At 43.7% G+C, this 24204-nt stretch overlaps 1 protein-coding gene across 2 annotated transcripts; it reads right to left on the bottom strand.

Annotated features, from left to right (window-relative positions):
* Positions 1 to 232: 232 nt before the first annotated feature.
* crip2 (cysteine-rich protein 2) lies at positions 233 to 22714 on the bottom strand. 2 transcript variants are annotated; one of them, XM_041954658.1, is made up of 8 exons: positions 22572 to 22714; positions 10233 to 10327; positions 5025 to 5082; positions 4240 to 4371; positions 3111 to 3182; positions 2912 to 3006; positions 1972 to 2029; positions 233 to 1750 (listed from the first exon to the last, which is right to left on the bottom strand). In XM_041954658.1, the coding sequence occupies exons 1-8, from the start codon at positions 22612 to 22614 to the stop codon at positions 1683 to 1685; spliced, it is 621 nt and encodes a 206-aa protein (XP_041810592.1). In that variant the 5' UTR covers positions 22615 to 22714; the 3' UTR covers positions 233 to 1682. The 2 variants fall into 2 exon arrangements, with proteins under 2 accessions (XP_041810592.1, XP_041810593.1); XM_041954659.1 differs by having other exon boundaries at positions 3111 to 3179.
* Positions 22715 to 24204: the final 1490 nt, after the last annotated feature.

The raw sequence follows: 24204 nt of genomic DNA, 5'->3' as shown, positions 1-24204 counted from the left end.
CTTGCTCTGCTTTAGTTATGACATTTCACATTCACTGCTTTGTACTGCTGACCAGCCCACAGGGAGGGCGACACATTAGCTTCCCCTGACTTTGCTGGTGGCCTCTAATCTGAAGTAGTTTATGTTGTGCAAAGTGCAGACGCAGCTCTGTAAATGCTTCTTATAAATTCCTAAACAAATAACTTAATTAATTAGACGACAAAGCCACAAAGACACACAACATGGAGTGTTTCTTTATTGCAATCCATGAACAGAAGAGTTTTTAAATCTGTCAAACAATAATTGTAGTAACACAGATGAAGAGTTGTTGAAATATTTATTCGAGGGAATTAAAAAGACAAATGCAGCAGGGCTGAAGTGCAGCGTTTTATTTCTACAAACAGTGAGCCCTGCAGTGTCTATGGAGCCCTACGTTGTACAACAGGTCATAAACAAACACAGTAACAGTCATACAATAATACTAGGATGCACATTCTTACAGAATGACTTGTCTGCAGTGTCTCGTCTTTGATTCTACAAGCTAAACTACCGTTTCTGCTAATGGCAAACAATATAATACTTCAAATAGAGCGTCACCTGTCGGAAAATAACAGCAGGGTTATTTGTCTGAAAATAACAATAAAAATCTGGTCGTAGTGATTTTTACAGCTTCTGTTGCCTTGTTTCACCTCCTTCATAATCGGTCCCTAAAGGGTAGTAGTACAATGTCTGATGAAATTTAAAGGCCTCGAATTAAAGTAATAAATACATGTTTCTCCCCTCCCCTCCCAAAACTTCCCCATCATTCTGCCTCATTTTAAAATAGCATCATGTGTAACAGCCAGTTCAAGACATTTGTGTTATTTATTAGCCCATCGTATCTTATTATACTGGTTTTTACATAAAAAAGGTTATTACATATGCTGAAAAGTAAAATGAATTCATGTCGACTCAATACAGCCTCATGGATGTGTTCATGTAACAGTCGCCCCTTTCCACCTTTTTACAATATGTTCGGACTTTTGTTTTAAAACAGTCAGTTTTTTTCACATAAGGAATGTTGTCAGGCAGCCAAACTGTAAATATGGCATTTGTGAAATACGGATTTATTGGCAATGTGCTCCTGAGCACCACCTGTGCGTGCACCAGCCGCCGAGGTGAAATACCTCCGGCTGTCAACACGCCACAATCAACGCGCTGCACCTCTTCCCACAATGCACCGTTCCACACCTGAGAATCACGTTCCATCCCGCTTTCTTCTTTAAACATACATCACCTCAAAACAGACAACCTCAATCGCAGTTTTCAGGGTACAAAATTGAAATATAAGACCTTCGTACTTTCTTTTGGTGACATTTAATGTGTTCCCATACATGTGGAAATGTGTAAACATGGCAAAATATTTGTCTGAAATCATTTGATTGGTGTATGTAACAACCATGTGGGAATGCTGGATGTGCTTGTGCTGAGGGCTCTCCCGCAGCAAAAACATACAACACACGTCTACGCAATTTGAAATCATTCCTCGTGGTGCTAAATCTGCCAGGAGTGGGTCGGGATAAAGGAGAAAGGAATGTGGAGCAGAAGGCTGGTTGTCTCAGGTATGAACGCACAGGTGGGGAAGAGAAAAAGGCTTCAGATAATACTGTGGTTGATGGTCAGTGTTGTGTCGAGACGAGGGATGAGGCTGAGGGGACAAAGGTTCAAGGCTGGGTCACTGCGCTGGGCTCCTTGTCATAGATGTAGCTGCCCACGCCACCAGTGTTCACGCCTGGAAAAACCACAGGGACAGCAGCGGGTTGTCGGGGGTTAACAGAGAGGGCAAGAGAAGGTGCAGCACGAGCAGGAGAGGTTGCAAAACATTTCCTGCACGGACTCAAGAATCTGCTGCGTTGTGCACAACGTTATGATGAAACGACTCTTGAGCAATACGACATTCTGTTTCAAGTGTGGCTGATAATTGGTGGGTTGACAGCACCCCCTAGCGGTTACCTTTGGGCCCGAAGAGGACAGCATAGCATGGTTTGTGGCAGTAAGGCTGGCCGTCGTGCTGGAATGCAAGAAAAATACAAACATCAACACAATAAGAGTGTTATTTTTATGTCACAAAAAAGTCAAAGCAAGCCAAGACACAACAGTAAAAAAGGCTACGAGGATAAAGATTCATTTTGTTTGTGTACTTTATACTTTTGTTTCTGGTATTGGTGACTTATGATTTTAAAAGAATTTACTTCCACACATGTTTACTTTTATCTGTGCACCTTTATTTGTGAAGTATTGCCTGCAGGTGTAAGCTGGATATGGTTGTGACAATTCTCATGTGATCCTGAGGAAGACCAGTGTGCAGTCAGTTCATGATGGTGATTAATAACAAGAAGCACTCCCTCATTTGTTTTCTAAACAAGCACGATACACTCAGTGGCCACTTTATTAGGTACACCTGCGCAATCTAATGGAGTCCATTCCAACAGCCCTGCCATAACACCTATCTTTACAAAGCAGGGGTTAGCCTCTTTCACCCCAGAAACACCCATTCACTTCGGTCAGATGACGCCAAGGTGGACACGCTCATTTCCCAGTGCGATGGTCTCTCATAAAAGGCATAAAAAAAGTAACCACCATAATGTTTTCACCTGCGTCCACGCTGCTGTTTTCTGTTCCTGTTTTCTGGCGTGTTCGTGACGTCAAACGTGATACACCATATATAAATTTTGGCGTCTCAATTTAATGCAGTCCAGTGACACATCATCAGTGTGATCTCAATGGTAAAACATATTGTTTGTTTTTTTGTGTGAAAGGTGCTATATGAATAAAGCTGAGTGTCTGTCACAGCATTTCGTTTGCATTTGTCTTTCTCTGCATTTCCACTGGTCTTTCTCTCCGTCACGTTCGTCTTTTCTTCTCTTCATTACTTCCACCCTCTCGTTCTCACCTCTGCGTGGCTGCCAGGAGCCAGAGTCTTGCTGCACCTCTCGCAGCGCAGGCAGGGTCGATGCCAGTCCTTACCCAGTGATGTCACCTTCTCAGCTATTATGACACACATACACACACCTGTGAGACACCATGGCAACCACTTTGCAGGTTCACACCTTCTCCCTCATCTTGCTTCCTAGAAGTGGGGAATTACTCACCGAAGTACACCTTCTTGTTGCAGCGGGGACACAAGTTGGCCTCTCCGGAAAAAGTGGTGATGCTGCCAGCTGCTGACACATTACAGACACATTACAATGCTGGAAGCTGGAAAAACTGAAGAGGTATGGCAAGGGAAACGGTTCAATGAGCAACCAATAATCTTTCCAGTTGGGTGTAAAATCCAATGTACTAATAATGTACGGGTATAAAAATAATATTGAGCCAAGTGCTAAACAGCTTTTATATGTTTCAAGAGGGAATTACTGAGTAATGAGGCTAATTTTGCCAATTGAGATATTCTGGTTGCCAAGTTAAAACACTTCATTCACTCCCTCTTATAACAGCCAATCATGGGACTCGATGGATGTACTCTACATGTAGTGCTGAGCTGGGAACTGCAGGTGGAGCCAAGAGGCAGGTTCAGTCCCACGTAAACAGCACATAAAGCAAAAGTTCTGCACAAAACTGAAGCATGACAGGAGAAAAGCACGAAAAGTTAAAAGGCAGTTATCTCTGTAGTGGTCCTGCTACATCACTGGCTGAAAGTTGTGGATACATGTTATGCATTACTATCATGCATTATACAAATTGTACTAAAACAATGAAGACATTCAGCCGTCTCCTCTCTCCTTGATCAAGTGAATTTTTTATACCAGTTTTTAAAAATTAAAACATTCAGAAGATCTCACGTCATCTGATAAGCTGTTCCAAATTGAAGCTCCCACACATTTAAAGGATTTAGATCCAGAAAGCTAACAAAAATCATCCTAAATTATTGTTGAGTTTTCTGGCGTCACCCGCCAAGTGGGTGGAAAACGGCGACTAACTGAAAACTGCACAGCAAAGATAAATTGAAGGAAAAACACCCTTTTGTTCCTGCTGACAGGGATTTCCCAGAACACACACCCTATCAAACACGTCTGAGAAAATCCTCCTGAAGTCCCAGAAGACTTGTGTATCAGCCTTCTTATCACTGAGTAAGCAGCACCTCTCCTTCGGGCCAACAGCTTCTTGAAAACACCAAAATCTTAAGGACAAACACCCCTATCGAGGAGCTGTTTTCCCCAGTCAAATCAACAGTGCACGCAGTACGTACAGCGGGAATGCACGCCCATGTTTCTTATTCACCTTTTGACGGTGCCTTGGGTGCAAACACTCGCTTCTCCTCAGCTTTAGGGGCTGAATCCACACTAGTGGGAGACGGGTTGTTGTTGGCCGGAGTATCGTACACGTAAGAGCCGGCTCCACCAATGTTCACACCTGAAAAAGGTACGAGAGTGGAGGGGGGGGGCAGTCAGTAACTACAACCAAAGAGGAGGAAATAATAATATGATGTATGGCATCAAGATCTGCAAATATAATATTATATCTAAAATATTATTAATGACTCCTCTGATATCTAAATAGTCTGAAAGCGCCAACACTGTGGAAGACTGAAAATGATTTATTGGGTAAATAAATCAATAAATACTAAATAAAACGAATTAATAAACAAAACATAATAATTTGATAATTAAATATTCTTACAATAATATAATGACATAATAATATATATCTGGCAGCAGGTCTACCAGTAAATTACTGTATGAATGTATGTGTGTGTGTGTAGATCATGTTAAAATTAATTAAAGACATTTATTTAATGCCTGATTAACAGTAATCTATGCATTTTATTTATTCACCTTTGCACTTCAGCTTTTATTGATGAAAAAAAATGACCCATTTATAAATTAATTTCAGCATTTTGCTGAAGTATTTACCTGTCTATTGATTGTTGAATAAGTCATGTTTAGGCCTCCATACTATAAAGTCATTGTCCTGTATTTGACCAGGTAAACGCCTCGCTGTGATTAAAACCTCTTTTCGAACAGAGACCTGGCCGAGAGGGCGGTAGTATAAAATGTGTACTTTACCTTTTGGCCCAAAGAGGGCAGCATAGCACGGTTTGTGGCAGTAAGGCCTTCCATCATGCTGTTGAGAGACAGAAAAAAACATGACATACAGATAAGAGCAACTGACTCAACAGGCATGGAAGGATTAAAAGAAAACCGATGATGCAGATGGGAAAATGCAGCCATGACATATGAGGAGAAGTCAGATTTTTCACGCATTTCTCTGACATCACATATTTTGGTTTTGATCTTTTTTTTCGTGGGTGGAGGAGGAGGAGATGGAGAGATTGTGTCCAAAAACGGAGATGAGCCCTTTTTTTCCATCTCAACACATAATAATGACACCGGCTCTATCCCAGAAATAGGACTTTGTTGATGAATTCAGCGCCACACTTCAGTGCATCCTACGTGTCTGTACACCCATGACCGTCTGCCATCTGAGGGGTGGAGAAGCCAGTCTAAGACATAGATGGCCTGCTGCTGATGCATGCTGGGAATGTGGCGGTCATTGCGGGAGCATGTGATCAGCTTGGGTAGGGGATCAGGGCTGAGGGCCAGGGTGTCCACTGGTCCAGAGCCCAATGCCCATAGAAGAAAAGAAACAAGTGAATGCCACAGGCAAGACGCCAGGCCCTGGGTGGACGGGAAAGGGGACACACTACCGAAAATCCCTTCTTCTTTCGCCACATGAGCTCCTTCTGCTCAGAAGACGGCGTGGCAGAAAAAAGGACTGTCCTCTCACCTTTAATAATGCATTACCCGTGACAGGATCAGCTACTGTTAAAGCAGCCTCGCACTCCTTTCACACTTCCTGTTGGACATTTATGAGATCCGTGAGGGTTTGGGCACCGATGCCAAGCTGTGACTAAGCTCTGATGACTTTCTCAGGACAGGACACACAGGGCTTCATTGTCAAGCGAATCGGCTTGTCTGTTAACAGTCAGCTGTACAGTATCGCTGCGGCTCTGACCGCGAGACGTCAAGAGGCAGTGGGACCCTAAAAATGGATTATCCATCCCTGCACAGCCCACTCTCTTCCCATCAGTTAATGTCCCACATCCTGACACTGAAATCTGTCTTCTCCATCTTGTCCCCTTTCTTTTCTCTCCTGGCCTGCTCCCTTCCTCATCCTCCTCTTTCTTGAGCTCTGTGCACAAAAGCTTTAACTGTGGTACTGTTCATGCTCTTAGGACAGCGGTTACCAACGTTTTTGGCTTGTGACCCCTTAAACAAAGCACTGTTTACAGGCTATGGCCTTAGGCTGGGCAGCTCCACCTGAGGGTAGTTTTTCCTTCTCTGACTGTATCATTTGAAGGATTTTTTTTAGAGGCCTGAAGAAGTTAAATTATGCAGTAAGGGGAAACAGGCATGAAATCTGAGTAATTACGTCCAGTGATGTCACTCGAGTCAGCGTTGGTTGGGCCTGAAGAAGACGAGTTTTAAACTGAGAAAAATCTAGGGCTGTGGAGTTTGAACGATGTGACGTCAGCAGACCTCTGTAGCCTGATCCTCATCTCTGCTCGAGGCTACATTAGCCACCCTGAATATTTTTACTGCATGTTTATTTAATTTTATTGTTATCTTAATTTTATTCTTTCTAATCTTCCCATCTTTCTTACTATCTGTTCCTAACATGGGGGTTGCAATGAAAATTTCATTGACATGTTCAATGACAATAAAGACTCTTGAATCTGAGCACAACACACCTGATTCTGTTGCATGATGGGCAATCTAAGTGCAAAAATGCATGGATTAAAGAAAGTAGACGTTTTAATCATTTCTTTAAAAACAGTCCATCACGATTCCGACCATGTTGCACTCATAACATCGACATAATCTTGTGACCCCCCCTCAGATTTATCTGTCCTGACCCCCATCTTGGAAACATCTGTTCCAGATTAATGAAACTCAAACTTGAATTGGGTTTTTATCCTATATGTCCAACAATATCAGTAGATGAATGAACAGAGGCCACAGGATGGCATGCGTATTTAATTCCTTATTAATGCCACCATGTAAAACAAACACAAAGATCTCATCATGCCACAGTCTTCATCGGTGGAGGGAGTTTGCTCCGTGAGTACAAGACCAATAAAAACGTTTTTTTTTTCTCATTTCCATTTATGAAATTCTGTTTTTGTTTGGTTCCATTAAGCTTTGTGATAAAAACAGAAACTGTGATGTTGCCATGGAGACAGTGAGTTACTGTATCTGAGCAATGTTTTCCCCACCTATAATTGTTTGATTTTTTGACAAGTCTGCACCCTGTAAAGTCATTCTGCATTAGCTATTTGCAGTTCTAGTCTTCACTGTGGTCCGCAGAAATACAGAACATCAATTTGATTGACTGACATACACACACAATACACACAACACACACAACACACACATACTATATATGGCCCTTACCTGGCAGGCAAAGATATTAAAAGATAATATTATCGAAGCCAAAATGCTAATTTCTGTTAGCGTGTTAATGGTAATTCGCATTATGTGTTAGCATCAAGCTAAGGAACAAAGGGCTAGTTTTTTATATATTTAGATATAAATAAACATACAAAAAAAATTGTGGTTTCTATATTTAGACAGAAATAACTAGTAATTTTTTTCCCATAGCTCTACGATCTTTTCAATGAGCTTTAAAGCTCATTCCTGATCTTGAAAACAGCAAACAATCTCACCTCAAGGTCCATTTCTTAGCTGTTCTGGAGCTTTCAGCCTAATGTTATTTTCTTCATGAGCACTTCATTTTCAAGTCAAAGTGGGGGAAAAGTTGTTGTGTGCATTGTAATTTGGCAAAGTTATGACTCTGAGACAGTTTAGGGGTACGCCTCCGGAAGCTGCTGCCCTCCTTTGCCCCACAGACAACACAGATTCCTTTTAAAAACCAGCAGTATTGCTTCAAAGGTCAGAACCTTTTGCACGTCAGGCCTGTATTGACATGCTATATATGTGTATGTGTGTGTGTGTGTGTGTGTGTATGTCATATATTTTGTATATATATTATATAAATATATAATGTTCCTCAGCCTCACTCTGTTTCCATGACGAGGATCGAGTATTGAGTTTTCGCCTACTAAAGTCCAGCTCATGGCACAGCGCTGCAGCCCAGGGCGGGATTTGGATGCTGTCCACAGACAGAGAGGGTGGAGGGGCAGAGGTGGATGGAGGGCCGAGAGAGCGCCGGCCTCAGAGAGATTGTGTGACTACATTACTGTAATCATGCAGAGATTAAACAGCAGAGCAGCATCCTTTGAGGTCTGCAGGGAAATTGCCCTTGTGTACAAAAGCTGCTGAGATCACATCCTTTTTGTATGGAGAAAGGAGCAGGAGAGTGTGTGTGTGTCTGTGTCTGTGTGTGATATTCACCCACATACAGTGAGCGAGAGGGTGAGAACAGAATTGTTGGCTGGGTCTTAAAAGGAAAAAGAAAAAGGGCACGATAAGAAAACCCCAGGGTGAAGGTGCCAGATAGTGAGCAGCTCGCTCAATGTTGAGACGTGACACTGCAGTGTGATTATGTAACAGAGACTCGAAAAAGGCAATTCATCCTGTAAGGCTAAGGGGTTAAAAGTCCCACAAGGACGACTCATATTGACAGATGCAACCAGACACACAACAAGACAGGCAATTTCCTGCACAAAACGCACACGTTCTGTGAAATCAAAAGAAAGAACTTCATCTGTACCCACTGAAAAACACTTGAAAGACCATCTGCCAGTTGAACGGCCCAGTCAAATCAGCTTTTAAAACTGAAATTTCATCATTGGATTTGCTTGCAGATGTGAAGTTCAGCTTTGGTGAAGTCTAACACATTAATCACCACCATTAATCAATAGCAAACCATCTCAATTGTGCTGACTTTTGCTGCCGTTGCTTAGTCTAGTAGCTGAGTTGCAGCAGTATTAATGGAAAGAAGCTCAGAACAGATGCTGTGTTAGCTGTGTTAGCTGCTAGGTTGCCAGCTCTAGGTTCACAAACTATCCCTGTGTGTTGACCCTTCACTACTGAGAGTCTAGAACCAAATATTTCTAATAAGTCAATACATGCGCAGGCAGCACGGGCTTCCTCCTGTTAGATTTCACAACAGTCGATGAACTGCACAGAAACAATAGCAGGGAGCTTGTTGGCCTCTGACCCCGTGTGATCAACACTATTCTAGAAAGAAAACCAACATGACTACCTAAAATAGAACCTGCATTCACAGAGAAAAGCCCATTAAGTCAATTCAGAGGAGCCATTTGTTGGAGACTTTTAGCCACAGCGCTTCACAGCGTCACTGAGTGCATATAATGTTAGCATGAGTGGCCGCAGCGGGAAGTGAACTCCTACCCCAGGCCATGTTTAGTGACGTGCTCCATGCACGCAGCTATACAGGCTAGGAAGAGCCCACAGTGACCCAGTTGCAGAGTTAAAGCCCATATATTGAAGGTCGAAGATTCCACAGTTTATTTAAATAGGCAGACTGACCGTGTTTAAACTCCTGCTGGAGTGCCTTTAAGCAAGAAGCTGAACCTGTGAATCAGTGTAAAATAAATCTCTGTGGGTTTTGGACTGTTGGTCGGATATAACAAGCCACAGCAGGACGTCACCCTGGGAAACTGTGATGGCCATTTCCACCATTTCCCACAACGTTTGGACTTAACAGCTAATCGATTCATCCAAAAAAATCAGAATCATATTTACAATTTATTACAATAATTGTTAGTTGCCAGTGATGGAAGACATATTGTGATCTTTTCACTGTGGTAAAAAAAAATCCACAGTATAATAAAACTGCATTTAAAGTCCAAGTAAATAAGCATTAGACTGAAAATGTACTTAAAATTATGCAGAATGGCACCAAGAATGTTATATTTATCATGCATATATCTTTGTAATGTTATAGCTGATGCATTGACGTGCAGGAATTATTTTAATATTCTTAATTTAACTGTCAAGTGGAGCTGACATGTACCAATGTTTACAGAACCCTTGGTAGTTTTATTTATATATAAATATATATATAGTAGGAGAGTGGAAAGGACATATTTCGATACATATTGAAATGGAATTACTCAAATGGCGTGCAAATCCCTCAAAACTTTAACTTCTTACTTTCCTCCACTGTTAGTTGCAGCACTAGAAACAGATTTCTGACTGTTTTTACAAATTTCTCAGTTTGTTAAGAGATATATTGTCAGCAGTGAGGGGACAGCACTGTGCTGGTACTGGCGGTGTCTTACTGACCTCAGCGTGGCCTCCGGCGTTCAGCAGCTTGTTGCAGCGGTCACACTTGAGACACAACTTGTGCCAGTCCTTCCCCAGCGATGACACCTTTTCAGCTGCACATAAAAGACAAAAGACAGGGACAGAGGGACGGGGGGTGAGCGCCAGCATTCACATAAAGCAGCATTTATATACATTACTGCAAACAACAGCCTTTATTTTCTCCATCGATTGTGTCGGGCTTTGTACTTTGTAATAATGTGCTGTTCGATCAGTCGTCGCAGAGAGGAATGACGTCCCTCATTGCTTCACTCTCCACAATAATGATGAGCTTGTACTGTAAATCTGGGCTGATGTGCCCTCTGGGAAATCCTGTCACCGTGCCAACGGAGTGCTTGGGGGTGGAGGATACTGGGAATGCCTGTGTACCACACAGGATGCAGTGATGATGTCATTGTGGGATAGACAGACAGTGGCGTGAGTCCCAGTCCAGCTGGAGCAGCGGGGGGTGCCCCCATCCAACCCAGATCCTTTGTGTTACCCCTCCAAACATACACACACCCATCCCCCAGTTTACAGTATACCCATCCTGCTGCAGACGGCCCTTCGACCCCATTTCCGTCCCCTTTTTCTCCTTTCTCCTAGACCGACCGCCCCTCCAGACATGCAAGGGACCCTAATTATACCACTTCCAATAATAAATCCCTGCTGCTTGCACACAATGGGCCCCAAGGAGTCGTTCAGGCACCAGAGGAAACACCTTCTCTTATCAAGGCAGGGCACAAATAGCCGGATACTGGAGGCTGTTTCCTACATACCCTCAGTCAAAAACACACACACACAAACATATGCACACATACACAGCATGTATGTGCAGACATGCAGACAATTACTTCCTCCTGCACTTCCTCTCTCTCTCTCGCTGCTTTCCTATATGTATCATATAACCTGTAAAAGTGCTGTCAAATTCCTGCGTCAGCGTCAGGAAGCAAATCAGACATAAGAGATTTGAGTCAGTTTTTGAGAAGCATGGAATGCAAAGAGCTTATTTGGCCAAAAACACAGGAAAATTTTAATACAAAACTAGAAGTAAACTATTACTAAATAGATAAATGGACAAAAAGGACAACATGAATTTAGTAGCTTCTTGCATCAAAAAACATTCAATTTCATTAAAAGAACGGCCAAAGTTCAAGTAGGAAAGTGATTTTTCTGACCTATGACAGACATTTCCAAGCCACACTTTAAGCTTCAATACCAACACATCTGGAGAAATATTAAAAAATTAATTCAATTCCTTCAATAAGAAATTATGTCATGGGTGCAGAAAATGCTTCTCAGGATTCAAGTTTTCTTTGCAGAGGTTTCTGTTTACTCTCCAATCAGTTCCCCTGTCAATTCCAACAGTAAGACAAATGGCCAACAACAAGGCCTTGAAGAATAGCTGGGGATGGGGTGCGGGGTGAGGGAGGGGGAGACCTCCCATCAACACTTGAGAGCAGAGGAATGCTGACTTGGATCCAGCAAACCGCCGGAAATGTTAAATCACTATTAAAGATACTGTTATTTAGGGCAGAAGTCGATTAAAATCAATAACCTGCTCTTAAATCAGAGAATAGCCACAAACCACCAGACAACAAACCGCCAGAGTTAAAGAAGAAATGGCTGTCTAACCTGCTGCTCACATACCAGCTGACACTCAGTTACAATGACAGTTCAGTGGCTTTCACATACATGTACTGACACTTCAACCGCTTCCATATCTTACTCTTAAACTGACAGTTCACTTGCTTTCAGCTCTTGCGCTTCAGTTCAACTGCTTTCAGTGTTTGAATACAAACTGACAATTCATCTTCCTGCAGTGGAGTCGAAGCTAAGGCTACGTTCACACCAGTTAAAACGGCATTTTAAAACTGAAACAACTTCCAGCACCATATCAGAAATAATCTCCATCCCGACGAACACCCCTGAAAACACATTTCACATGACTATTCACATGCACTGGGCATGCACATGCTGGTGTTTGCCTCCTGCGCATGTAGGCAGAAGTAGCATGATTAAATGCAGATTGTAACTGCACAGCAGCTGCTAGCATAGGCAACAAAGTCAGCAACGCCTGTAACTCATTATCCATGTTGAATTAACTGCTGGTATTCAAGGCTCTTAGATCTATATACCCAGAAGAGGGTGACGTGAGGTATCAGGGAAGGACTTGTCATGACTGATGAGATGCCTGCATCATCATTTGCTAGGCTTACACGTAGCAAAAATTGTGCACATTAGAACGAAAACATTAATGTGGATGTGGCTTGAATTTTCAAATGCTCCAAAAAATAGCAATTACGCTCACTTCAACTGCTTTCAGCTCTAACACGTCCACAAACGCTTCAGCTGCTAACACTGCAGACCAAAGGAAATTGGACTGTTTGACTGCTTTTAGTGCATGTTCAACTGCTTTCGCAGGCGGGACATGTACTCTCATTTGAGCTGCGTGGACCTCTGACTTTGAAGTTGACAGTTCAGCTGCTTTCATCTCTTACACACTGTACAAACTGACAATTCAACTGTCTGCAGTGTTTGAAACATTTTGTTTCAGCTGCTTTTGGTTCCTACATTTCAACAGACGCTGCAACCGCTTTCAGTGTTTCAGTTCTCATAAAACACCACCATGAGAAGACATATTAACCTGTTTACAGCGTTTGTGCGTGAGACTTTCAGCGTTGGCCAACCTCTTCAGTAAATTTGACCTTTTCTTGTCTCTTTTAAATTAGAGAATTGTCACCAACACCTTCATACGATGTGTAAAGAGCAGCCAGCAGGGGCTTAACCTGTCTTCAGAGGATGTGTGTGTGTGTGATTTACCTCCTGACACCTCTAAAGTGTTAAAAATACCACCAGTGTGTCCTCGGTGCTGCATATTTAGTGTATGTGTGTATGTGTGTTTATGTCATTGATTGACTCATGACCACAAACACACTTCCAGACAGATTTGAAGGGTCAGCACATGAATGGAAACAGACGTCAGAGTACGTCCTCATTCCTGTATGTGAGTCTTGTCTGTGAGCAGTGACAAAGTTCACTGTTTAACAGCTCCCTGTTTTAAAGGGCAGTTGTTATTGTAAGAGGGGTGAGCCTGTCTGTCTGTATTATGTGTTGCGGGAGTTATAGAGTGGGGGAGGTGGAGGGGATCTGCTTCTGGCCCAGATGTTTATACCCCCAGCTCCAAGCGAGCCTCTATCCTTCTTATCCTTTATAAAGTACCGGGTGCTGGAATAACGCCAAAAAATATGTATTTAGGTTGATATTTTACATGCACGCAAAGCTGAAAATGTTTTGAATAAATAAAGCAAACCGAGGAATAAAAATTATGTAACGGCTGCGCCAAACGACTGATTCAGACAGTTCTTCGTCTCCCAAAATAGTAAACGTGTGGGCACAAATGAGGCGACTGAAATGCCACCAAGTCTTCCTCTTACCTCAACAACCTGAGGGTAAATGCACCCAGTTGTGTAAACAAACAAGCTCCTGTTGACAGGGAAGTCTCTCCGGATATTCACATACACACTGTCAACATTGATGAGGATGTGCCAAATCCTTTTCAGCCAATTCTCTCACGACAGCCTGCAATTTCCCTCACACAACAAAGGGTTCCCCTGTGATTGAATGGAAACAGTGAGACTGTTTTGGGAAAATCACTGAACACTTGTAGTACATCTCACCTGACATTTGTCTCTGTTTTTGCTGTAAACCTACTGGGAGAAATCTCTAATTATGCAATTCCAGGGTTTTCTCAGAGCCATCTCACCTGAGACAAAGCCCACCTCCTCTAACATTATAATGCAGAACTTTATGTCTGGATCAGACTATACAAATCTAGCCTGATTCAGAGGTGATTTTGTCGTGGCCAATCGTCAATGACAATCGGGCGTCTTTACCCGCGTAGGTGATAAATAACCCCACGACACCCCATCGAAAAGACTAGCAGAATTTTTTTTGTCTTGACACGGTGACATCTCCCATGTTCCTGAGCGTTTACCAATCAGGTGCTTTCTACAGAGGTCAGGTAACCATGGCGAAGAGGAGGAGGAGGAGGGATGCTGAGGTTGCGGCGGTCAGGTGGGACAACAACAGAGAGGAAAAGTTCGTTGAGCCGTGGCAACAGTACCCCTGCCCGTTCAACGTCTCCTCTAGGCAGAACCATGACCAAGTCAAAAAAGAAAAACATCGGCGAGAAATAGTGGGAGCACTTCATCAGCCCGGCGAGTAGCCGACTGTGCTGTCGTAACATCATCCCCGGTCCTAACTGCAGGAATATGCTGATCATTACTGATTCCAGATCTAACGTTGAAGTAGCCTGTTTGATGCGGTCAACACAGCCAAGCCTGCTTCTTGTAGAATAAATAACTATGGAAATAAAATGAGTATGAGTGAAACTTGTTGAACCTGTCCTAACTGTTATCCGGATGCTGCCCGGTAGATGTATAAATTCTGACCGAATAGGCTGAAGTTCACAGCTGAATACAGCTGTAGTGGTTTAACTTGTGGTGGCTGCTGCTTGGGAGGTGTTCAAAATGTAAAAGTGTGTAACGTGATTTATGGTAAAATATCTGGGCCTGCGTTGGATGTTGATGTGCTCGCTGCAGAGGTCCAGACAGCCTTCTGAATTTGTGGGACGTCATTACTAAAATCACGTTGTGTCTCTGGAAAAAAAAAAAAAAAATTGAAGTAAAAATAAACGCTCATTATTCATATTAAGTGCTGGCTGACAGACGATGTTGCTGCAGGAACACTGAGCTCCAGTCGAGAGCATGAGAAAAGGCGGAAACAGTGCCAGTCAGGGGTCATCACCAAAACCATATGATACCTGCACGGCTGTAAGCTGCTTAACTTCATTTGAAAATTCCTGGTCTAAGCTCTTCAGTCCGCGGTTGGCTTCTCTGATTGCATTGTCAATATGCTTTAAATCACTCAGCCTGCTGCGGACTCCTCTCCTCACTGATTCAGCCTCGGCGTTTACAAGAGCTTGGTTTCACCGATGTTGCTGAACGTACTTGCAAGTGTGTCTGTGTGTCACTGTAAGACACAAAAACTGCTGTTAGAGCTTGCGTTTGTGAAGAAGCACGAATTTCATGTGGAAACGAGTGCCTGAAACTGTGCACTGCACCCACCTCTGCACAGTTAGGTTGATTCAGAGCCAGGAAATTACCAAACAGACTCAAGTGCAAAAAAAAAAAAAGAAGTAAAAAATTGACTTGATGCCCAACAAAAATGGCATTACGACAGCATTAGCGCTACCACTGGCATGAAATTAAGGGGCAACATTTCATGTAAACACAGTACTTTTTACCACTCAATACTCAAGGCATGAGTAAGTGATTTATGTGCTTATGCCTCAATAAATGGAAAACGCATTTAAACTGTGAACAGCTCATGCTTCCTTATTTAATAAGGTCAGACATATTCACACTTAGCACTGGGTTCCGCTATAATGGATGTCATGGCTACATGCAAACATATAGGCACACTATGAACATCAGTAAAAGACCATTACTGATGGGAGACAGTTTCACTTGATCAGATTATATTTTGAAAAACTAGGCTTTTTCTTTTTTTCTAATGATATATTGTCCATGAAATAAAAGAAAGAGCCAACGAAAAAGCATTAGATGGGGGCAGTTGTGGTCTTCAACAGAAATCTTCAATTGGGCCTAACTTTATTCCTGGGAAACTGGAGTCATAAGACATCTAATGCAAAAGATAAAAACAGCAACTGAATATCAAATAGATTCAGTATCATTGGAAACGAATGGCTCGTGATATTCCAGTGGGTGAAAGTATCTCTTCGGTTTGCCAAGGCTGAGGTGCATCGGACAACTTCAAGCGGCTTCTAATTTGATTTTATTTGTGCTGTTGCATGATTCACTTACACTTCAGATCATATTAAGAGTGAAACCAATTATGCTCCACGTACAGACGGTCTGGAAGAGGAGCAGCATGGGAGCCGGACTGCAGCAAATGGTCTGCAAACACACTGTACCCGGACAAAACAGCAAGCAACAGAACTTTACCAAGGAGACTTCAGAGGGGAATCATTAGCGGCCCATTTTCTCCAAATGACTCAATTATGGTTGCTTAATTGTGGACAGTTACAGGGCAGCTGCGCCCAAACACCAGAGCTGACGACGGGCTGAGACTCACCCGGGATCAGGAGGAAATCCATCCTCCCTCCCTCTTACTTACTTAAAGCCTAAAAAGTCACAACAGATAAACAACCCGAGTGCAAGTGCTGAACAACATTTACACAGCTGAACTCCCAGCATGCAACGTGGCAGGAATGTCCGCCAGGGGGTTGCGCTTTGAAATCTCACATGGACGCTCTCTCGCCGCTCAATACTTCGATCAGGGTGCAACGGGGGGAAATCTAATTCATTTGACAAGGAGGATGACGCCACGTCCGCTGCTTGGCGAACCGCAGGAGGACATAAAATCAGCAAGTAATGGAACGGCTGTCGTTTCTGGTTGTGACGGCTTTAAGGGACGCGCATATAGATGCAACACAGCGTGAGGGGAAATGCTAATCGTCGAAGACCTCATTGCCGTATAAAAATGTACGAGTGGATTTATTTTAAACAGACATCATATGACGGGCTTCTGAACAAGACTCTGCGTAATGTTCATGATGTAACCGATGTTATTGTAAATATCTCTAAATCACGGTTGGCTGGACTCTGTTCTGTTGCACCCTCTGGTAACGTGGACCCATCTGTTCAGCTCTTTCTACAATCAACCCGTCCAAAACACACACACACGCACAAACACACACATACACACACTCACCATCGTCTTTCTCATCACTTCATCTATCAGTGACAGCTGAGTCCACGCGGGTGTTTTTCTTTTTTTGGCCGTTGTCACAGCAGTGTGATAACTGCACGTCCTAATAAACACCATGCACCTGACGAACTGACTGACTGACTGACTGACTGGGGGCCCGAAAGGCAAAGCAAGACCTAAACATGGGAGGTACATTCGGTATCAAGAAACCCACATCTCCCAACACCCAACACACCTCAAGAGAAATGTCAGAGAGGAAAAAACAAGCAGCCTGTGTTTCCTTCTCTGCATCCTCTTACTATTCTCTTCTCTGGAGTACAAACACCCTCAAGGACTTGTGACCTTTTCCTTAACTTCAAGACAATCGCCATTCAGTCGGGCACACTGGGGCATTCGGCATCACCACGGGAAATGACTTTGACTGTGTTTTCAGCATGCCGGAACAATTTGTGCTCATTTCCTATAATGTATGTTGTTTAATGTCTATTTTACTTGATATTAGGTCTACAACTAAAGATTAGTTTCATCATCAGTTCACCTGATGCTTACTTTCTATTTATCAGGTAATTGTTTTGTCCATAAAATGTCAAATTTGCTCATGGTGACTTCAGTGACTTCAGATCCTTTGGTTAGTCTGACTGAGAGTCCAAAACCCAAAAAGAGTTTTAAAAGACCATCCTGAGCTGAAAATGAGTTGACCCATCAGTGGTGTGTTGAACATGAGGATTGATTTGTTCAGGGTCGGTGTGTTGGTGTATGCCTGCAGCTCTCTGTGGCGCTCACACTGGCTGTGCAGGGTGGGGACCGATGCTGAAGAACCACTAGGAAACACGCATTCGGATCCGTCTCTCCCTGTGGCTGATGCAACCCCGTGGCAAAACTTAGCTGTGGAGGTCGTCTGTCGCCTCAGCCGAGGCGAGGTTTCCTCCCGGGCTTTCTCCCCCCCTCCCTCTGTGAATAAAACAGGCCGACCTCGTGAATCCTGCTGGCTGACGTAAATGGGCTGCAGTTAACTCGCATCCTGTCTGCGCTGGCCAGAGGAGCCGCGGGCAAACCGCCGCACCACAGCTCCCTGCATCGGTGACTTGTTCACCCTCCCCGCACCCCTGGGACTGCTTGCCCCAACTGCACCTCATCCCTAACCCGTCAGGACACTGCGTCCCGGCTACAGGGACTTCAAACAGATCCAGTCTGCATGACTAGCTTGCAGAGTAGTGGACCATGTCTTCAAACGAGGAAGCGGGGCTGTATCTCTTGCATGGCATCTTCAGTCCTAGACTTTGGTAACTGGATAATTAGCCCCCGAGGGGTAGGCATCATATGACAGCGGCATAAAATGCAGATGCTTCGACTGCTTTGAGTGAAATCATCTGAGTCTTGTAAAGTGGCGTAATGCAATTGTTCATGTCTACATGACAAGGTCAAGCGGAGAGGTTCCCTTTCAAAGTGATCGGCTAAAAAAAATGTTCTATCACTATCTATCAATGTTCTATCGTTTTTGCCACAGTGTGCTGATGGTACAGCTGTAAGTTTACAAGCAATGTGCAGTCCAAGGCAGACTCTGACTGAGCCCAGAACTCTGTCATCTCTCTCCAGTCTTTCCTTCTCCTTTTTCCACTGGTCTCAGTCCGGGTATGGAGTCATGAAGCCAGACGGTAAGTGAAGATTTTAGTTTGAAAATTAGTGTTTAGAATCGTAGCTAACTGCAATTTAAGATTATGCTCTCGACCTTGACAAACTGCATGTTCTTGCACCTTCAGTGTTAGTCTATGCGTGTCGTGAATCCAGTTTTCATTCTTGTTGCTGATTCTGTCAGCTCTATCATTGAATTTGCTGCGTTTATGGTTCCAGTAAAAACTTTTGAGGCCAGTCTTCAGCCTTTATTGAAAGCGTGTCAAGCTCCCTGCGTATAGATGCCAAAAAAACGACTGTTCATTGCTAATAAAATGCATAAAAACATCAAAAATGAGATTTGATATCATGAAAATTTTAAGGATAATAACTTTTAAGGGAGTCATTTGAATGAACTACAGACAACATTGTTCATAAATGTCTCTGTTATATAACAGGTCATTCAGCTCCAAGGTGGAAAGGTTTCACCTGTGTTGCAGGAGGGGTGGAGGGGGCGGCCTCACTTTCAGCACCAAGCTAAATGCCATCTCCATTACGGGATCATATTTGTGCCTCAAAAAGGCAGAGAAGAGGACCCTCATTGACTGGTGCACAGTAGCTTGCAGGTTATGCAATGGCAACAAGCAGGAGGCAACGACTCAAGAAATGATGTTACATAACTGACAGGGCACATTCACACAGCCCACTGGGCAGCCGAGTGGAAAACAGGGTACTCTAGCGGTGACAGAAAAGAGGGGAAGAAAAAAGGGTATTGTGTGGATGTTTGGGGCAAAAGCAGGATAAAAAAGAGGTGTGTGGGAAACGTATCGCCAGGCCGAGAGGACGAAGGTATTCCGCCTCGCTGGGAAGGACAAACGTGCACAGAGACAGAAAGAGCTTTGTGTGAATAGAGATGTCACTTCTCATTATAATGCATGAGGCACTTTGAGAGTCTCCGTTTAAATAAAGGCGAGCCATCTCACCCCATTTCCCCCGGCCCTTGTAGCTAAATCAGGGGAAGAGGAATTCTGGGCCGGCGGTAGGAGAGAGTGATTGAAGAAGAGGAGAGAGAGCCAGAGGAACTGGTGAGTGAAAGAGAGAAAACTCACAGCAGAGCACCATTAGTTCCCATTAAGTTCTCGTTTATTCACTTAGCTGCACAAAGATGCATTGCACCCGTTTGTCAGGCACAAGAGTTGAATTTGGGTCTGGAGCTGGGAGACTTAGTGAGCCATGCTGTGCTGTGTCCTGCATGGACTCAATGGCACGCTAACATTGTATTTCCACTGGGCCTGGTCACATGTTAGCAAATAGTCTCCGGTGTATTCTAAGCATCTCTGAACCACAGGAACTAACAGATGTGAGGCCACAATGTGGACGCTGGGAATTTGAAATCAGCCAACCCTACGATTACAACGCAAGACATTCACATTCTTTAAACGCAGGCAAAAAGCTTCCTGCCCTCAAGGTTGCAGAAACTTCACAAGCAACAGTCAACATTTGCTTTTAGCGGCGATGAAACTGAACCGTCGCCACCGTAAAACAGCTGTCCACTAAAGTAACGAACGGAAAATAATAAAAGACACTTCCTCCAAAACCCAAAAGAATTTCACTGGCAGACTGTGGCTCACCACCACCGCGTTAAATGACGCTCTTCTGCAGGAGCAACGAGGAGGAGAGGCAAGTGTCAAATGCCTTTGCCTGCTAAATCCAATACACCAGTTGGAGGACCAGGTGGGTAACTGCTGGGTGGGCCAATCACTGCTCTACATGGCAAACAACCACAAGAAGAAGAAGAAAAAAAAGAGAGGGAGCAAAATGGGACTGGAAATAGACAATTTTCTCTATCAATAACACATGTCTTTCTGTAGATCATAAGCAGGCTTTTTTCCACTTTACACCCACTTTAACTGTTCTGCAGACCTGAAAATTCACCTCAGCACAGGATTTCTTGCGTCTCTGGAGAGCCAAGTGGCTGAGCGGAGGATGCATGTGGGTGGAGCTGCTGAGCTCATTCTACAGCATCTGAAATCCCTCACTGACATCATGTTAGTGCTTCGGGCCGTGGGCAGCAGCACAGGCCGAGCCTTCCTCCCACCCTGACCTCTCCCATGCCTCATTATAGCTTTCGTGCAATGGCTGGAACTTTTAAATTCACCATTAACACCTCCCCTCACTTTCTCCATCCTCCCTGGTTTGACGTGTGCAGCTGGTTCCACCCCTGCCGGTTCCTAGCAGCCGTTCATCATCCTTAACACTCGACTCAGCCCGAGGCGCCCACCACCCATTAAGACACACCCCAACCAAAAATAACTCCGGCAGGATGGATCTCGGTATGTTACATAAAAAAAAAAATCAACATACATCACAGAGGAGCTGTGACTCACTCACTGCAGCAAATTAAGGCTACGACACAAATGAACACTCAGACGTGCAGAAAATTTGTATTTGAGGGGGATGAATCTTATTTGCGCGGATGTTTTTCCATGCCACAGTGCCTCTCGGGACCCATAGGATGAGCAGTGAGGTTTGCTGCCACCCCTGTTACGTAAGAGGACTTCCATCCACTCACATAATTGATTTTGACCCCTGTGACAGCTCTGATGTGTGCCGCGAAGTGCAGAAAAGATCAGCACAGAAGAGCGCATTTTTTTTTTGTTCCCAGCATGCGGCCAAAACATAAACACAGGATTACTCAGGGTTCATCGGGTCAGCAGCACGTTCCCTAAAAATAAACTGAGCAGGGTGCACATCATGTGTGATTTCCAGACTCAAAGCAGCAATGGCAATTTTTGTTTATCTTCACAACCTGAGCTCCTTTAATCCCCCGCTTTGCTCTTCTCTCACTGTAAACATCTGTTATAGTCAACATGAGATGCCATCATCCTCGCAGGGGCTAAGGGCGACTCAAAGCTCTTCACCCAAATGAGTGTTTTGTTTTCAAGGATGCGAAAGATGCATGTTTACAGGTTTTCATCCCACTGACGCAGCATGATGTTGCCGTGCTCCTCTGTGAGTGGGCAATCTCAGCATATGGCTTTTTTTTTTTTTTGCACTCTTGGCAAGGGCTTCCATCAGCAGCCCTCCGAAAGCCAACTGCCACGCTTGGATGTTTACCAAACACAACAAATCAAAAATGGCACAGATCTGAATCAAAATATGCTAAATCGTTGATCCAGTTTTGTGAATTTAAAGCAGACGGGGCATGCTTTCTCCCACGTACGTCGAAAGAACTTCACATGTTACAGAAAGTATGAATTTGTGAAATATTTGCTCTTGGAGCTTTTGTTTACATTGATCATTTTGCCTCTCCAGCTTTTTGTGTTCCCAAAGTTTGTCTCTGTGAATCATTTACATTGCCAGCAACTCATTCCCTAAAAAACTGCCTAATCTGAGGAGTGCTGTGAACTTTACTCACGTGAGAAAATCTTTTGGGGAAAGTAGAAAGGGTTTACCCATTTGTCTCACCCCTGAACAAAAAGCCTAAAGCAGCATTGAATTTTATGGATCCAGCATTAGGCTGATGTCAAACACACCTCACAATCACACTGTGAGCTGTAGACATTGTTCCAAACAGAGAAGCAACCAAAAGCGCATAAAATGTTCTACATTCAGAACTTCGTTTAAAAAGTAGGCATTTTTAGTGAATGTAAATTCTGTAACTCAACACAGCTGAACTCTAGTTGTGTGAAACGTGTATGTTTTCAATGAATGAGCGCTAACTGCTTTGCATCTGAATAAGCACAATATTCATGTCATTTGTAAAATAAGGCACTACAAAAATTACAAACGCCGTGGAACACGTTGTCCCAAACAGATCGATCTCCTGTCAGAGGTATGGTTTGGCTGACGAGCGGGATCATGACCCAAAAGTCATTTCAAAAGGTGAGACCAAATAAAGCGGCCATCACTTACCGAAATACACCGTCTTGTCACACTTGGGGCACTTTGAAGCCATGTTGCGACGCTGTGGTTCGAGTGAAAGTGATCTGTTTTGTCTGACCGCAGCGGCGTCCACTTTCTCCGCGTCTCCTGTCTCTTCCCTCCACAGCAAGTGTCCCGCTCCGCTCGCAGACGCTGAGCGCATCTATTCAGTCAACGGCTCCTCATCTGCATAGCCCCGCCCCCGCCCCGCGCCCCCTTCACGTGTTGTGGGAAATGTCCCCACTTGACAGATGACGTCGAGACAAAAAGCTGATAGAAAGGCTGACATTGACAGTGAATATCCAAATGTAACGTAAATTGAATATTGTTTCAGCATAATCTCTTCAAATCTGTCTCCCTTGAACAGTTGATGTAAAATTATTCCTCAAACAACTAGTAAACAGCAACTAGCAAGCACTCGAGACACTTTAGCCTTTTTAGCTATGTAAATATTTAGCAACTTTTGTCTGATGAAAAGCAAAAGGCTTCAACTAACAAACTGAATTTCTATTTTCTGAATGTCTGATGCAGATTTTTGTTTCAAGGTTTGTGCCATGAAAAAAAAACAACTACTGGGTTTTTTTGCTTTTATGTCAACATGGACGACAAGTCACATCCATGGCTAAAAAAAACTTTCAAATTACTTACAATTGAAGGCATGTCAGCAAGCCTCAGATTGAGTGCTTGCAAGATTACAAAATAGAGTGAAACTCCCACCCCAAACACCTTTCCGGCATTTTTGTTGTCATTTTCAGAAACTGACACCCATCATCAAGCAGCAACTGGAGTTTTAAAAAATTATGGTAATTTGCATATTACTCAAGTGTCGTTATTTGGAACAGATATAAACACTTTCAGATTTAGATGCGGCATAGTTTGTTTCAAGCATACGCCGGCCTTCTGCGTAGCTTTACTTCAAGTTGTATGTTTTACAAGCAGCACTTTAAGGCAGCATTTCTTTCTCTATGGGCAACCACAGCAGGCCAGGCGGGAAAGCTTTTGGCCAAGTGGTAAGGCAGTCCACAGGGGCACATGCACTCCCACTTCCTTTTTCCCCTTCTCCACAAGAGGAGTAGGAGCAGTGCTTGCTTGAATCACAATGCCCTCTTTCAGAGTGAGTGACTTGTAGGAATTTGTTAGGCAAAGGAAGAGGCTGAGACGTGGCTCCGGCGGATCAGCTTTCCCTTAAGAAGACTGCTGGCTTCATGACAAGTTAGGCCTACTGAGAGAGACAAGCAGAGCTGAAAAACGGCATCTGAATTCCTCACGATCCAGAGTGACATGCCGTTGTTGAATTCATGATGACTAATTAAGAGACTGTATATTATCAGTTCCTCCCCCCTTCCGCTGGCCCTCTTGAGAGAGACTGAGATCATCTATTTCACACGTAGGTGCTGTCTGGTCTGTCTGCCGAGTGACACAGTGCAGGTCCTGGTCCAGGAACAGACAGTCTGATATTTCCCACATCTGTGTCCTAGCTGATTAGCGCCCGTCAGCGTGCCTGTGACCGGTTCCTCCTTATCTCTGAGCTGACTCTTTTAAAAAAAAAAAACTCAGACAAGTTGAGACTCAATGGCCTCTCTCAGCAAAATTGGATACTGGGCAAATGGGCGATCCTGAGCTG

Source organism: Chelmon rostratus, chromosome 15 (genome assembly GCF_017976325.1).
Source record: "Chelmon rostratus isolate fCheRos1 chromosome 15, fCheRos1.pri, whole genome shotgun sequence".
NCBI classification, from domain to species: domain Eukaryota; kingdom Metazoa; phylum Chordata; class Actinopteri; order Chaetodontiformes; family Chaetodontidae; genus Chelmon; species Chelmon rostratus.
The sequence above is the reverse complement of the archived record's forward strand: the minus strand, read 5'-3'. Positions and strand labels throughout refer to the sequence as shown.